General features: G+C 38.3%; 1 protein-coding gene across 1 annotated transcript; it reads left to right on the top strand.

Moving 5' to 3' along the window:
- Positions 1–285: 285 nt before the first annotated feature.
- Positions 286–16,587, top strand: LOC306696552 (uncharacterized protein; the record flags this gene model as incomplete). The annotated part of the gene is made up of 15 exons (XM_079160206.1): positions 286–370; positions 533–859; positions 8,590–8,916; positions 9,020–9,199; positions 9,549–9,644; positions 9,742–9,785; positions 10,902–10,991; positions 11,284–11,373; positions 13,658–13,715; positions 13,951–14,277; positions 14,381–14,560; positions 14,910–15,005; positions 15,103–15,146; positions 16,261–16,363; positions 16,490–16,587. The coding sequence occupies exons 1-15, from the start codon at positions 331–333 to the stop codon at positions 16,585–16,587; spliced, it is 2,100 nt and encodes a 699-aa protein (XP_079016332.1). The 5' UTR covers positions 286–330.
- Between the last annotated feature and the right edge of the window lie 334 nt (positions 16,588–16,921).

The following is a 16,921-nucleotide window of genomic DNA, read 5'->3' as shown; positions in this document are numbered from 1 at the left end:
TAATACTATTACTAGTAATATATAATACACACTTTGATAACTAAACATAGAGCAAACGTTATGTTCCCACGTTCGTATAGTTGCCTGACTTCAGACTGATCTTTCAGATATTAATGTTGCACTTTGTTGTTCAACAAGTCACAAGTTTTGTGGACTGCCACAGTTTCACACTTTGATGACGCCATGTGTGTGTTCGAAGGTAAGGGAGGGGCTTCAATTTGTTAAAGTGTGAGAGACAGTGGAAGTTACATACAGTAGTTAAAGACTGTTAAGCCTTTGGTTGGACTAACCGGATAATTCCTGTGCACTTTGTAGTTCTTTGTCATTTTCATGATGAAAATCTATGCGTTCTATCTATGCATTCTGTTTGGTAAGTTCATTTTTTTTTGGATTCTCTGTATTTGTACCTCTTAAAGCTTGTGTATAAATGCTGTAGTTGTTAGATGATATGCTTGTTCTTTATTTTGCTAAATGAGCTATTTATTGGTTTATTTATAAATGGCAAACATGTTTCTTTTATTCCCACTTGTAGCTCTGAGTGTTGTGGAGATGAATCCTCTCTACATAAACGGTCGTGTTGGGGAAAGTGTGACAATCAAATGCTCAGACTGGAACGTTAATGATGTAAAAAATGTTAAGTACTTTTGTGTCAGTCCATGCTGGAAAGACGATAACATCATCATCAAAGCAGCATATGGAGAAACTACATCTAAAAACAGACTTCAGTTATATAACGAAGGAAAAAGATTGTTTGTGACCTTCACGAATCTACAAAAGTCAGACTCCAAAACATACTTCTGTGGATTAGAGAGAACCGGCTATGATTCATATATAAAGGTGATTCTTAACGTCATAGATGGTAAGTTTATTCTCTTAATTTTCTTATTGAAAAAAACACCCCTCTGCCCAAAATAAATACAAAATTCCAAATTGTTGATAGATTAATACTGTGTCTGTTATTTTCAGCTCATTCCCCCAGTCCCAAGACGACTCCAAAAACAGTCATTGTTAGTTCCACTCTCTCAACAACAATTTCTTCAAGCAGTTCAGATATTATTATTGATATTTCTTCGTCATACACACCCCTCAATACAGCAACAGCAGCAGGTATGAATTGCTCTTATTTGAACTTGATGCAATTGAAATTGAAATGGTATTGCAGAGTATAAATGGTATGTCTAGTGCTACTGCAGTAATATCATCAAGCTGTTGAGACATTAAATGAAAAATATGCAATTAGATGATGAATGAAAAAAAAATTCTTCCTATTTCAGTTATCCTTAATGGACATGGAAAGGCAAGACTGTAATCAATTAGCTTTATAGTTTTAAATAAAATGCCGTGTCTAAAAACTCATTGCCAAAAGCACCTTTTTACTGACTACGTGCTTGCCCTTGAATGCTGGTACCTTAACATTTGAATTTAATGTCATAGTATGTTTATTAATTGATATGGACCTACAGTGAAGAGTTAGCTGCAGTGAAATGTGTGATGAATCTGTTAATATTTCTTCTTTCTCTCTTTGGCCAGGAATTGTACAATATTTGCTTCCAGGATTGATTTTTATATTAACCATTCTGGTGGTCAGCCTAATTCTTACCAGGAACATGATCAAGAAACGTAAGACACACAAACCAACTGTGTACAATGGCGGTGTGTGGTATGAATATTTAATATGGGACTTTATAGTTTAATTCTTCTTTAACTACTTGAATAAACCAGGGATTATGATAAGCATATTGTATAACATGGTTTTGTTTTAATTCATGGTAATCATTAGGGGTGTAACGGTTCACAAAATGTTAGGTTGGGTTCAATACGATACAGTGGTGCCACGGTTCTGTACGTCACGGTTCAATACAGCAAAAAAAGCATAAAATGCCATCATAAAGTATGTTCATTTTTGAACAATGATGTATTAATTTGTATACAGAAAGCTGCAGCAACTCCTGCTTTGTCTTTAACACATAGGCTGCTGTTGTGCTTCTGTGAAAGAAAGTCACACTCTCTTTGATCTTTGGAGGAGGCGAGAGATCTGCTGCACTGCCGTTGCTTTCCGAGACGCTAGATTAATGACATCGGCCTATTTGTGTCGTACAGTCAGCTAGCTTTGTGGGGTCAGTGACGTACGGTCGTCTGTTGTCAGAGCAACAGCGGGTGCTTCGGACATTTGATTCTCTGTTTGGGCTTTTGTTTTCTTTAACAAAGCAGGAATTATGGTCTGGAGAAATGGGCTCGTGAAAGCGTAATGTCACGGGGCTCAATAGCATTAAGCATGTTAGTACAGCCTGGTTTTCCACTAGTAGGGTCTCATATCCGCAGCTATAAATATAACAATCGCTGTGGCGTTTGCTTTAGCCCTGTTTGAATCGGTAGGGAGTAGCTACCTAAACGCTGCGGGGAGTTTGTAGCGCGGGTACTGCTGTTGGTTTTCCTGCTAAGCTAGTTTAGCATAGCACGCCTCCCAGAACACACGTGGCTCACCAGGGTACAATGTTTTTCTTCCGTGGTGGGCGTGTCAGACAGCACGTCGTCTGTTACGTCGGGTGGGTTGCCATGTAGAGCGCAGTGGCTCCACCGAGAGAACATTATATTTCCCACAATTTAAGCTTTTGCATTTTCGAAATGCAATAGTATTATTCAAACGTATTGTTTGATTCGTAATGCGTACAGAACCGTGAGCCTCGTACCGAACGGTTCAATACGAATATGTGTATTGTTACACCTCTAGTAATCATACATTTTATTTTACATTTCACTCTAAATTTGAAAAAATGTAATAAAGTCTTTGGAAAGGGTGGTACTGTATATGCTCTAATATATAACATCCACTGATTTATTATTTGGCCAGACGGAATAACAAATGTATGTTTTTCAGTGGTTGTTTGCACCCCACAAGAAGACTCAAGAGAGGTGAGTTGTTGCCATTTTTATCTTAAACTATATGTGTTGGGCAATGCCATGCTTAAATATTGCAGTAATACTGCAGTATTTCAGCTTGCATTTAAGCATTTATATACTTTACTAGGAACACCTGTTCAACTGCTTGTTACTGTAAATATATAATCAGACAATCACGTGCCAGCAACTCAATTAGGCATGTAGACATGGGGGAAGACGATCCGTTGAACTTCAAACCAAGCATCAGACTGGAGAAGAACATGACATGGTTGTTGGTGCCAGATGGGCTGGAATAATTATATATTTAAAAACTACTGACCCCTGAGATTTTCATGCACAACCACCTCTAGGGTCTTCAGAGAATGGTCCGTAAAAGAGGAAATATCCAATGAGCTGCAGTTATCTGGGCTGAAATGAGGAGACCTTTGTGATCTGTTTCAACATTTGAAATATTTTTGTAAATATCTTTCTTGACAGTTTTGTATGAATAAGCACTTTTGCAGCATTTTGTTCAAAATCACACCTGTTATATTTTTGTACAACTTATCACTTCTAACATTTTTTAAGAAACCATTAACTGTCATATCTTCAAATCATGTCTCGTTTGTACTAACCACTACCGTTGTAACATTTTTGAACAAATCATGAACTCTGTCCCATGTTTATACAAAATATCAGTTATGTAAGATTGAAAAAATCAACTCTTTCACATTTTTATATGAATCCTATTACATTACTAATCACCACATCTGTAGCATGTTTAACAAATCATAACATCTGTTACACTTTTTGAACAAATTATTCTTCACAGCTTTGTGCAATATTTGATTTTAATAATGTTGTCATGGTGTTTTCAAGAAAACATACGTTATCTCTTTCTTTGTCTGTAAATGTCTGTTAGTGGGAAGCCTGGCATTGCATACTGTTCACCAATGTACTGTAATCTGGTGTATAATTTTACGTGTTCTGTGTTTGTTCTTGATGAAGTTCATGTCAGAAAAGGCTGATTCACAGAAACAGGTTGAACCAAAAAGGCAGGCCACTTTCATAGCTGCTGTGCATACACCTTTGTACTTTTCTGTGTCCACGGGGCACCAAACGTTTGGCGCAGACTGATGGGTTTCAAGGTGGAGGTCATTTTGCAAAGTTACGATTTTAATCTCCACCTATCCAGCATCCAAGTTGAACATAGGACTTAGTTGCTCAGCATGTCATGTGCACTTGCATGAAAGGATTTGAAACGAATGACACACATGGCTCAAGTTGATCAAAGTCACAAAACCTGTTCTCAAACTCTTGCCCTAGTCTGTTTATGACTTGAGAGTACTTTTCTACAGCTTTGTCAAAAGCCCCAGATGCAGAAGCAGAAGCATGGTCATTCAACACTGACTGTACGGAGGGAAAGTGCAGCACTTTTTTTCTCTGTAAATGCGCACAGTGTCTTATCATGTCAGGGACAGTTTTACCTTTGCCTTGCTGCTCACAGTTCAAATGGTTCAGCTTCCCAGTGATGTACGTTAAAAATGCAAGGTCAAGTATCCACTCAGTATCCTCGAGCAGCGAGGTGTCTTTCCCTTTGGATTGCATCAACTCTTTGATTTCGCCCTAAAAATGCTGTAAAATTCGTCCCCTGCTCAGCCATCTCGGATTTCTGTGTGTAGCAACAGGTCACCATATTGAGCTGACAGCTCCTCCAATAGCACCTTGAATATCCTGTGTTGTTTGGCTTTGGAGCGGATGTAATTTATGATCTTCATGACAGGAGTCATTACATGATCAAAGCCGGTTACTTTTGCACATAGCGCCTGCCTGCTGGTGAATGATGCGCAATGAAGCCTGCATGCCGGCCCGTCATGGCGGGAGCCCCGTCTGTTGTCACTGACACCAGCTTTTCTAATGCTACCCTTTTGTCTATGAAGAACCTCTTCACCGCGTTGTAGATGTCAATTCCCCTCGTTGTTGTCTTCAGGGGCAGAAGTGTCGGGACTTCTTCTTTTGTGGTGAAATCATCAAACACCATTCAGATAAACATCATCAGCTGAGCTGTACTGGTGCTGTCCACGGACTCGTCGCACTGGATGCTAAACCACCTGCACAGATCCCGGTCCAGTTGCTCCGTCATGTTTTCGGACATAGCCGACAGTCTTTTAACCATCGTACTTGCCCCCAGTTGGACATCGGAGAGAGTGGAGATGGCATCTGGACCATTCTTCTCGTCTTTGAACACAGTGTTTGCAACTATCATCATTGCTTCTTTCAAGACCTCCCCGTCCGAAAAGGCTTTCTTGTTCTTTATCAAAAAATGTGCAGCTCTAAACGAAGCTTCAGTTGCTTTTTGTGATTTTATCACCGGCCTCTGTCGTTTGCGAAAAGCTGCCTTTAAGTCACAGGCTTTTTCTGTCCGTAGTGCGCTGCCAGGTGGGTAGTTAGCATGGAAGCTTTTGTGACACGTACTGAAGTGTCTCTCCACATTGTGCCGCTTTGCCGTCGTAACAGTTGCTTCGCAAATGAGACACACACAATTTTCTTCCACTGTCGTAAAAAGAACTCTTCCTCCTAATCATTGTGAAAATAGTATGTTTTCTTTCACTTTTCTGCCATGTTTTCTTTAGTTTGGGGGATAAAAACCACATCTAGCTCCCCATCGTAGCTGCGCCCGCTTCCTTGTCTCAGCAAAGAGTGAGATGGCGGTTTGACATGGCACCAGCACCTTGTTGAATGCTTTGAGGGGAAAATAACTACAACTACTACTAAAAACTACTCTTAGTCAAACTTTAAAGGTGCTAAATATGAGATTGGGAGCATTCTCAACATGGCGACGGCTGAGCCGGTGGCTAGCAGTCGCGTGGTCTGCCCGGTTATTTAATCAAAGCACAGAGAAGCTCTGATAACAACACACAAGGAGGGAGAACGACTTCCGCTCAGGTAGCCCATGATATTGTTTGATAGCAAATCATTGCATGTTGCTAAATGAATGCTCTGAATATCGAATTTAACACCTTTAATCCGCAGTGGTTACATTTCTTAAAATATCTTTCTTTTCTTTTTCGTTAATTTCAAGATTTTCCTTCAATTTAAATGTTGTGTACACATCATGTTTAGCTACTTAAAGAGACGTGTGGTGATTTAATGAAGTCCCAGACCCTGTTCCCAGATGAAACATTCACTGTCCTTACTTGAGTGAAGACAAATAAAGCTCACACATGGTGTAAACAGTATGTGTCACTATCTGTATTTTAAAATAAGCAAAATATAAGATAAGATTACGGCTGGCAATTCAGATATCTTCATGTAGATATTGAAAACAAAATAAAACTAAGAAACACATTTTTTTATAATCTAAATTACGGTTTTAAAAGATTGTACAGTCTGAGCAGAGGTAAATATGATTTTTAGTCGTGTAGTATTTGTATTCTTGATATCTTTAGATCTTCAGAAGACAAAATAACCTGTTCCTGATGACAGTTAATTAAGCTAGCTGCATCTGCTATATAGAGTATCATGATGTTCTTGGTCCTAAAATGACTTCTCCTTTCTACTGGCTTGTAGCTTCTAACTTTAATACCATTTTAGGGCACTTTGCAAACTCAATTTCAATTACATTTAAATAAAATGCAATATACTCTGCCCCCACAGAGTGCAGGTCCTGATGAAGTCTACCAATCACTCCACCCATTGACGTTGGATAAAGACCAAGTCTATAGCACTCTCACACCCACCGAAAGGGTATGACAGTCCACACATCTACGTCACAACTTTGAATGATCACTGCAGCAGGAGCTATTGCATCACTATTATATGGCAGAATGTTGGAAGTTTAAAAAAAACTCTAGTCTGCAGTTATTAACCTTAATGCCATTTAAGGTCAATTTTTCAAATGTTTGACCTTTGTTGACATGTTGCACCAATGTGTCGTCTTTAAATTTCAATTACATTCAATTAAAATGCATTTTATTTCAATTAGTTTAATTTGGGACTGTTCTAATAATATTAATTTAAATATGTTTTGTTCCCCAAGAGTGCAGGTCCTGATGAAGTCGACCAATCACTCCACCCATTGACGTTGGATAAAGACCAAGTCTATAGCACTCTCACACCCACCGAAAAGGGTATGACAGTCCACACTTCTACGTCACAACTTTGAATGATCACTGCAGCAGGAGCTATTGCATCACTATTATATGGCAGAATGTTGAAAGATTTAAAAAAAATATATATATATATCATTTTCCAATCTGGCCTGCATTTACTAAAGCCTGGGACATACTGCTGCAGACTTGTACCGGGCGGTACTACAAGTCATGTACAGCATCATTCTGTGGTTACACGCAAGCACATTTCCCGATCCACACATTCCAGTTGCTAGCTGTGATTCACCATAGTGTTTTTTGCCAAAAGTTCAACTCTATTTGTCTTTTTACTTTTTTGAAGACAAATTATCTAAACGTGGGTAATGACAGATCTCCTCGCACAACCTCTTTTCAAAACACGATGGTGTTGAACGCCTAACTATCGTCAATGAGCAGCATTCTCACATTCACGTGTGGACGGTTAGGGTTATGCTGTCGTTTTTAGATCTGTTTGTCATTCTTCTGGGAGACAGGGACAATGGTGGTCTTTTTGAAACATGTGGGGACTGGAGCAGTGAGAGGTTGAAAATGTCAGTGAAGACATCTGCCAGTTGGTATGCACACACCTTAAGAGCTCGGCCGGGGATGCCATCAGGTCCAGGTGCCTTTGGTGGGTTAATCCCTTTCAAAGATTTACACACATTTGCCCTGAATATTGCTAGTGACTGTAACAATGCTAAAGACTGCGGCCCAAATACTTTGTCTCATGTGCTTTTATTTGCTCTGAATTTTAATTACATGTCACGGCAGAAAAAAAATGCAAAGTTTGCGACGATTCTTCAAAAGACTGCTTTTTTTTAAGTTGCTGCATCTAGAGCTGCTAACTGGGGCTTTAACTTGCAAGGTGTCATGCGCCATTTCGTTTTTAAGTTTCAAATTGTCAGCCATAAACATTATATTTCACATTTAAATATTGCACTTTTCTTTGCTATCTGTTCAAATTCTGAATTAATACAGTTTTTCTTTTTTATTTGTATGGTTTTTGGTTTTGTGCACACTAACATAGTCTTACACATTACACTGTATGCTTGTGTCAGTGTGAGTATGAGTGTGTGTGTGTGTGTGTGTGTGTGTGTGTGTGTGTGTGTGTGTGTGTGTGTGTGTGTGTGTGTGTGTGTGTGTGTGTGTGTGTGTGTGTGTGTGTGTGTGTCTGTGTTCGGGGGAGGGGAGGTGTAGCAACTGATAACAGGAAGGGGAAGTGAAGGGGAGCTGTAAAGACTGACTGTTGACCTGATGATTCCCATATACTTGTTCTCTTGTTCTCTTGTACTCTTGTCATTTTCACGATGATAAAAATCTATGCATTCACTTGTCTTCTTTCCGGTGAGTTATTTTTTTCTGTATTCTCTGTATTTCAACCTACTGTAGCTTGTGTATAAATGCTGTAGCTGTTGGATGAAATATGTTCTTTATTTTGCTAAATGAGTCATTTAGTGGTCTATTTTTTTTTTTAAGTGAAGTTTTACCATCACAAATAGTAAAAATTGACCAATTTAAAAAGAAATGTACATAGACACTATGACAATGGCAAACATGTTTCTTTTATTCCCACTTGTAGCTCTGAGTGTTGTGGAGATGAAGCCTCTCTACATAAACGGTCGTGTTGGGGAAAGTGTGACAATCAAATGCTCAGACTGGGACGTTAGTGATGTAAAAAATGTTAAGTACTTTTGTGTCAGTCCATGCTGGAAAGACGATAACATCATCATCAAAGCAGCATATGGAAAAACTACATCTAAAAACAGACTTCAGTTATATAACAAAGGAAAAAGATTGTTTGTGACCTTCACGAATCTACAAAAGTCAGACTCCAAAACATACTTCTGTGGATTAGAGAGAACCGGCGATGATATATATATAAAGGTGATTCTTAACGTCATAGATGGTAAGTTTACTTTCTTATTTTTCTCATTGAAAAAAACACCCCTCTGCCCGAAAGTAATAACTTTCCAAATTGTTGATAGATTAATACTGTCTGTTATTTTCAGCTCATTCCCCCAGTCCCAAGACGACTCCAAAAACAGTCATTGTCGGTTCCACTCCCTCATTTGCAGTTACAAACAGCTCCACGATGTCTTCAAACTTTTCAGATATTATTACTGAAACGTCTACGTCATACACGACCCTCAATACAACAGCTATTGCATCAGCAACACAAGGATCTGATAGTGAGTGCACTCATCTGAACCATATATATAACATTTAAATACATGTACTGCAAATATTTAAATGTTAATTGAAGTTGCAAATCATAAGTATTCATATATATATAAATACACATACAATAGTCAATACAATCAGATGCTCAGATACATTGCCAGTACTACTTTATTTCTGCCACCTTTATTTAAAATGATGCAACAAAATATCAGTATTCACATGTCCTGTGAAAAGCAAGTTTGTGATTATTAAAAGATTAATTGGTAGCAAAGAGGGTAATGAGCTTATGCTCAGTACCATAAGGTGTGATCAAGCTTTATTTTCTATCTGTCTTCCTCTTCCTCTTTCTTTGTGCAGGAAGTGTACCATATTTGGTTATAGGTGTCATCACCATAATAACCATACTGATGGTCTTACTGAAGCTTATGAGCAAGATGATGAAAAAGCAATTGAGTAAGTCCCACAAATCGACCCACAACTTGCAAATATGTGTCTACTCCAGTAAAGCTTCCACCAGAATATGAACAAATGATGTCCTATATGTTTACAGACGTTGTGTCAAGCGCTGATACGCGACATGAAGACACACAAGAGGTCAGTTGTGGTTCTGAAACCGTGTGGCGGGCCAATGGTTTCTATTGGCTCTCCCACAGAAACAACTTGCTGAAGTACTTTCAAATACATTCTCTCAGCTTGTGTGGGGTTCAGGCATTTTCTCTCACAGCTCTGGCATTCTTTTCTCATTTCTTACTTTAATGCCATTCAGGACAATTTGACAATGCTGAGATAAACACACAGAACACCTGGAATATCTGGTCTTTGAAAACATTTTTTAAAAGGAGTATTGGTACACGAAAACACAACACTAATGTTTCCCTGAAGTGGCATAAAGACAGAAGCTGCTTGTGGACAAAATATTTTCAGCTGGGTGCTTATTGTGCACATTTAAGGCTAATTTAGTACTAGACAAGCCATCGATTCCTCCTTTAACACTAGCAGCCATTAGTCATCAGGTTAGAGTAATCAGACTCAAGGCTTCCCAAATTAAAGGAGATTTTGCAAAATAGAAATATGTTGAAGTCAATTTATCTCAGAGTATCTTTGGAAATTAATGGGGAAGGAGTTGAAAAGGGTTAACAGTCTGTTTAGCTACTTAAAGAGACGTGTGGTGATTTAGTGAAGTCCCAGACCCTGTTCCCAGATGAAACATCCACTGTCCTTACTTGAGTGAAGACAAATAAAACTCACACATGGTGTAAACAGTATGTGTCACTATCTGTATTTTAAAATAAGCAAAATATAAGATAAGATTACGGAAAATAAAATATAATTGATCGCCATGGATGGCAATTCAGATATCTTCATGTAGATATTGAATACAAAATAAAACTAATAAACACATTTTTTTTTAATATAAATTACGGTTTTAAAAGATTGTACAGTCTGAGCAGAGGTAAATGGGATTTTTAGTCGTGTAGTATTTGTATTCTTGATATCTTTAGATCTTCAGAGGACAAAATAACCTGTTCCTGATGACAGTTAATTAAGCTAGCTGCCTCTGCTATATAGAGTATCATGATGTTCTTGGTCCTAAAATGACTTCTCCTTTCTACTGGCTTGTAGCTTCTAACTTTAATACCATTTTAGGGCACTTTGCAAACTCAATTTCAATTACATTTAAATAAAATGCAATATACTCTGCCCCCACAGAGTGCAGGTCCTGATGAAGTCTACCAATCACTCCACCCATTGACGTTGGATAAAGACCAAGTCTATAGCACTCTCACACCCACCGAAAGGGTATGACAGTCCACACATCTACATCACAACTTTGAATGACCACTGCAGCAGGAGCTATTGCATCACTATTATATGGCAGAATGGTGAAAGTTTAAAAAAAACTCTAGTCTGCAGCTATTAACCTGAATGCCATTTAAGGTCAATTTTGCAAATGTGTCCTCTTTGTTGACATGTTGCACCAATGTGTTGTCTTTCAATTTCAATTACGTTCTATTAAAATGCCTTTTATTTCACTTAGTTTAATTTGGGACTGTTCTAATAATATTAATTTAAATGTGTTTTGTTCCCCAAGAGTGCAGGTCCTGATGAAGTCTACCAATCACTCCACCCGTTGACGTTGGATAAAGACCAAGTCTATAGCACTCTGACACCCACCGAAAGGGTATGACAGTCCACACATCTACCTTACAACTTTCAATGATCACTGCAGCAGATGCTGTTGCATCACTATTATATGGCAGTATGTTGAAAGATAAATATATATATATATAACATTTTCCAATCTGGCCTGCATTTACTAAAGCCTGGGACAAACTTTCACCAATCCATGTCAGCGAAGAGCTGCAGACTTGTACCGGGTGGTACTACAAGCCCTAAAAACTGCAGTTATTAAACCACTCCTAAAGAAGGCTAATTAAGACTCTGCAACAATGAAAAAATATAGGCTTTATTTTTACGTAAAATAATTGGAAAAGCGGGTTTTCAACAGCTGAACAACTTCTTGGCCGTAAATAACTGTTTTGATGTCTTCCAGTCAGGCTTTCGACAGCACTACAGTACTGAAACTGCTCTTGTAAGGTTTTCAACGACATCCACTTAAACACAGACGATGGCAGAATTTCAGTCTTAGTATTACTGGATCTCAGTGCTGCATTCAACACGGTCGACCATGACATACTACTAGAAAGACTAAAAATCTGGGTGGGACTCTCTGGCACAGCACTCAACTGGTTTGAATCCTACTTGAAGGGCCAAGAATACTTTGTGTATGTAGCTAATTACAAATCAGAGCTGACTAAAATGACATTTGGTACCACGGACGAACGATTGAAAGTGAGCGCTCAGCTTCAATCGCTGATGTTAAAAACCACAAACCAAGCCAGAAATCTAGGTTTAGTTATGGATTCAGACCTCAACCTGAACAGCCATATCAAGACATTTACAAAATCAGCCTCCTATCACCTGAAGAATATATCAAGGATTAGGTCTCTGTAAAAAGTCAATCAGAACGCTGCAGCTCGAGTCCTCACTACGACCAAGAAAGTGGATCACATCGCTCCAGTCCTGAGGTCTTTCCACTAGCTTCCTGTCCAACAAAGAATTGACTTTAAAATCCTGCTGTTGGTTTATAAAGCACTGAATGGTTTAGGGCCAAAGGATATTAATCAATTTCTGCATTTCTGCATTTTACTACTGTATTTTATTTCTTACAATCTTTTTTTGTGTTTTAATGGCTGTTTTTAATGTTTCAATGAATGTTCTTAATTCTTTTTATATCTCCTTTTACTTTTGCCTTATGTTTTGATGCTTTTAATGGTTTTCTGTGAAGCACTTTGAATTACCTTGTTGTTGAAATGTGCTATACAAATAAACTTGCCTTGCCTTACAAGTCATGTACCGTGTCATTCTGGGGTTCCACGCAAGCACATTTCCCGATCCACACATTCCAGTTGCTAGCTGTGATTCATCATAGTGTTTTCTGCCAAAAGTTCAACTCTATTTGTCTTTTTACTTTTTTGAAGACAAATTATCTAAACGTGGGTAATGACAGATCTCCTCGCACAACCTCTTTTCAAAACACGATGGTGTTGAATGCCTAACTATCGTCAATGAACAGCATTCTCACATTCACGTGTGGACGGTTAGGGTTATGCTGTCGTCTTTAGATCTGTTTGTCATTCTTCTGGGAGACAGGGACAATGGTGGTCTTTTTGAAACATGTGGGGACAGGAGCAGTGAGAGGTTGAAAATGTCAGTGAAGACATCTGCCAGTTGGTATGCACACACCTTAAGAGCTCGGCCGGCGATGCCATCAGGTCCAGGTGCCTTTGGTGGGTTAATCCCTTTAAAAGATTTACAAACATTTGCCCTGAATATTGCTAGTGACTGTAACAATGCTAAAGACTGCGGCCCAAATATTTTGTCTCATGTGCTTTTATTTGCTCTGAATTTTAATTACATGTCACGGCAGAAAACAAATGCAAAGTTTGCGACGATTCTTCAAAAGACTGCTTTTTTTAAGTTGGTGCCCCTTGAGCTGCTAACTCATGCACATTTAGTTTTTGTGCCATTGTGTTTTTAAGTGTGAAATTGTCAGCCATACACATTATATTTCACATTTAAATATTGCACTTTTCTTTGCTATCTGTTCAAATTCTGAATTAATACAGTTTTTCTTTTTTATTTGTATGGTTTTTGGTTTTGTGCACACTAACATAGTCTTACACATTACACTGTATGCTTGTGTCAGTGTGAGTATGAGTGTGTGTGTGTGTGTGTGTGTGTGTGTGTGTGTGTGTGTGTGTGTGTGTGTGTGTGTGTGTCTGTGTTCGGGGGAGGGGAGGTGTAGCAACTGATAACAGGAAGGGGAAGTGAAGGGGAGCTGTAAAGACTGACTGTTGACCTGATGATTCCCATATACTTGTTCTCTTGTTCTCTTGTTCTCTTGTACTCTTGTCATTTTCACGATGATAAAAATCTATGCATTCACTTGTCTTCTTTCCGGTGAGTTATTTTTTTCTGTATTCTCTGTATTTCAACCTACTGTAGCTTGTGTATAAATGCTGTAGCTGTTGGATGAAATATGTTCTTTATTTTGCTAAATGAGTCATTTAGTGGTCTATTTTTTTTTTTAAGTGAAGTTTTACCATCACAAATAGTAAAAATTGACCAATTTAAAAAGAAATGTACATAGACACTATGACAATGGCAAACATGTTTCTTTTATTCCCACTTGTAGCTCTGAGTGTTGTGGAGATGAAGACTCTCTACAAAAGCGGTCGTGTTGGGGAAAGTGTGACAATCAACTGCTCAGACTGGGACGTTAGTGATGTAAAAAATGTTAAGTACTTTTGTGTCAGTCCATGCTCGGGAGACCATCACATCATCATCAAAGCAGCTTATGGAGAAACTACATCTAAAAACAGACTTAAGTTATATAATGAAGGAAAAAGCTTGTTTGTGACCTTCACGAATCTCCAAAAGTCAGACTCCAAAACATACTTTTGTGGATTAGAGAGACGCGGCTTTGATTCATATATAAAGGTGATTCTTAACGTCATAGATGGTAAGTTTACTTTCTTAATTTTCTCATTGAAAAAAACACCCCTCTGCCCGAAAGTAATAACTTTCCAAATTGTTGATAGATTAATACTGTCTGTTATTTTCAGCTCATTCCCCCAGTCCCAAGACGACTCCAAAAACAGTCATTGTCGGTTCCACTCCCTCATTTGCAGTTACAAACAGCTCCACGATGTCTTCAAACTTTTCAGATATTATTACTGAAACGTCTACGTCATACACGACCCTCAATACAACAGCTATTGCATCAGCAACACAAGGATCTGATAGTGAGTGCACTCATCTGAACCATATATATAACATTTAAATACATGTACTGCAAATATTTAAATGTTAATTGAAGTTGCAAATCATAAGTATTCATATATATATAAATACACATACAATAGTCAATACAATCAGATACTCAGATACATTGCCAGTACTACTTTATTTCTGCCACCTTTATTTAAAATTATGCAACAAAATATCAGTATTCACATGTCCTGTGAAAAGCAAGTTTGTGATTATTAAAAGATTACTTTGTAGCAAAGAGGGTAATGAGCTTATGCTCAGTACCATAAGGTGTGATCAAGCTTTATTTTCCATCTGTCTTCCTCTTCCTCTTTCTTTGTGCAGGAAGTGTACCATATTTGGTTATAGGTGTCATCGCCATAATAACCATACTGATGGTCTTACTGAAGCTTATGAGCAAGATGATGAAAAAGCAATTGAGTAAGTCCCACAAATCGACCCACAACTTGCAAATATGTGTCTACTCCAGTAAAGCTTCCACCAGAATATGAACAAATGATGTCCTATATGTTTACAGACGTTGTGTCAAGCGCTGATACGCGACATGAAGACACACAAGAGGTCAGTTGTGGTTCTGAAACCGTGTGGAGGGCCAATGGTTTCTATTGGCTTTCCCACAGAAACAACTTGCTTGAAGTACTTTCAAATACATTCTCTCAGCTTGTGTGGGGTTCAGGCATTTTCTCTCACAGCTCTGGCATTCTTTTCTCATTTCTTACTTTAATGCATTCACGACAATTTGACAATGCTGAGATAAACACACAGAACACCTGGAATATCTGGTCTTTGAAAACATTTTTTAAAAGGAGTATTGGTACACGAAAACACAACACTAATGTTTCCCTGCAGTGGCATAAAGAGAGAAGCTGCTTGTGGACAACATATTTTCAGCTGGGTGCTTATTGTGCACATTTAAGGCTAATTTAGTACTAGACAAGCCATCCATTCCTCCTTTAACACTAGCAGCCATTAGTTCAGAGTAATCAGACTCAAGGCTACCCAAATTAAAGGAGATTTTGCAAAATAGAAATATGTTGAAGTTAAATTATCTCAGAGTATCTTTGGAAATGATTGGGGAAGGAGTTGAAAAGGGTTAACAGTCTGTTTAATGTCCAATATTATTACCGTACTAGTTTGGACTGGTTTTCTTCTAATTGTTATTATTATTATTTTTACAAGATAAAGAATGCAGTGGGATTATGTGAAGGCTTTTATCATCAATCTGACACAAAGCTTAGCAAAAAATGATCTGGTCAAACAGTCACAGCAGTCTTGGAAATAATCATGTGGGATTTTCAGGCCCTGCATAGAGAACACAGTGTGCATGATGGAACAGTATGGTGCAAAGAAATTAGATGACCAGGTCTGTTTTCAGCACATAACACTCCTTATAATATGGTTGTTCAATCCGCATTATGTGTTGAAGTATGTGTGAAAGCTCAGAAAATACTCGCAGTGGAGATCAATCTCACACCGTCAATAACTTGGCCTTCATTTGTTGTGTGTGGGATTTATTTTAGCAACATATAAATAATGTTTTTATTGTGTCGCAATTTTAGTGGTATTAAGAAAGTTTTCAAATGTTATTGACTGTTAAGCATGTGTATGTGCTTTCCACCTTGTTTCAGTTTTGTTTATAGTTGAACACTTTTTTCTGTGTGTTTTCTGTTTCAAGGATGCTGAATATGATGAAATTAGACCTGAAGACCAGCTTGACTCAGACGTCCTCTATGCTAATTATTCCCACCACCAAGTCACTGAATTAGCAGCTGAGAGGGGTAATAGCTATTCAAACGATCTTCCTTTGAATCTAGCTCCCAACTTTGTGGTCAATTCAAGGGGGGCGTGTACAGACAGCAGAGTCACATCTGACTCGCTGTACTCTGTTGCTCAACTGCCTACAGAGGAAATTGAAGCCACAGGGCAATGTGAACCAACTCAATCTGAGAGCAACAACGATGACTCTCTCTACTCCCTGGCCCAGTTACCACAAGCAACCTGAAGGAGGCTACTGTGGTCGAAATGGATAAAAAGGAACTTTCTTGATCATTTTTATCCTATTTTTTATGGAAACGTAGAAATATCATATTATAATAGACAACACAGGACAGGAAAGAGAAGGAAAGGATGTAATTAGATTTATATCCAGACACAATGTCACTGCCCTCTATCCTGTCACTAAGTCTGATTACCATTGTCTGCTTTATGACTCCATTACTTTATGGAATTGGCATCATGTTAGCCAAAGGCACTCAGACAAAGAGTGCACACAGACTCATTCTCACAGAAATGTTGCCCATAAAGCTCAGTGAACAAACTGAAATCTGCCTGTGAAG

This window comes from Pholis gunnellus (genome assembly GCF_910591455.1).
Source record: "Pholis gunnellus genome assembly, chromosome: 5".
Taxonomy (NCBI): Eukaryota; Metazoa; Chordata; class Actinopteri; order Perciformes; family Pholidae; genus Pholis; species Pholis gunnellus.
The sequence above is the reverse complement of the archived record's forward strand: the minus strand, read 5'-3'. Positions and strand labels throughout refer to the sequence as shown.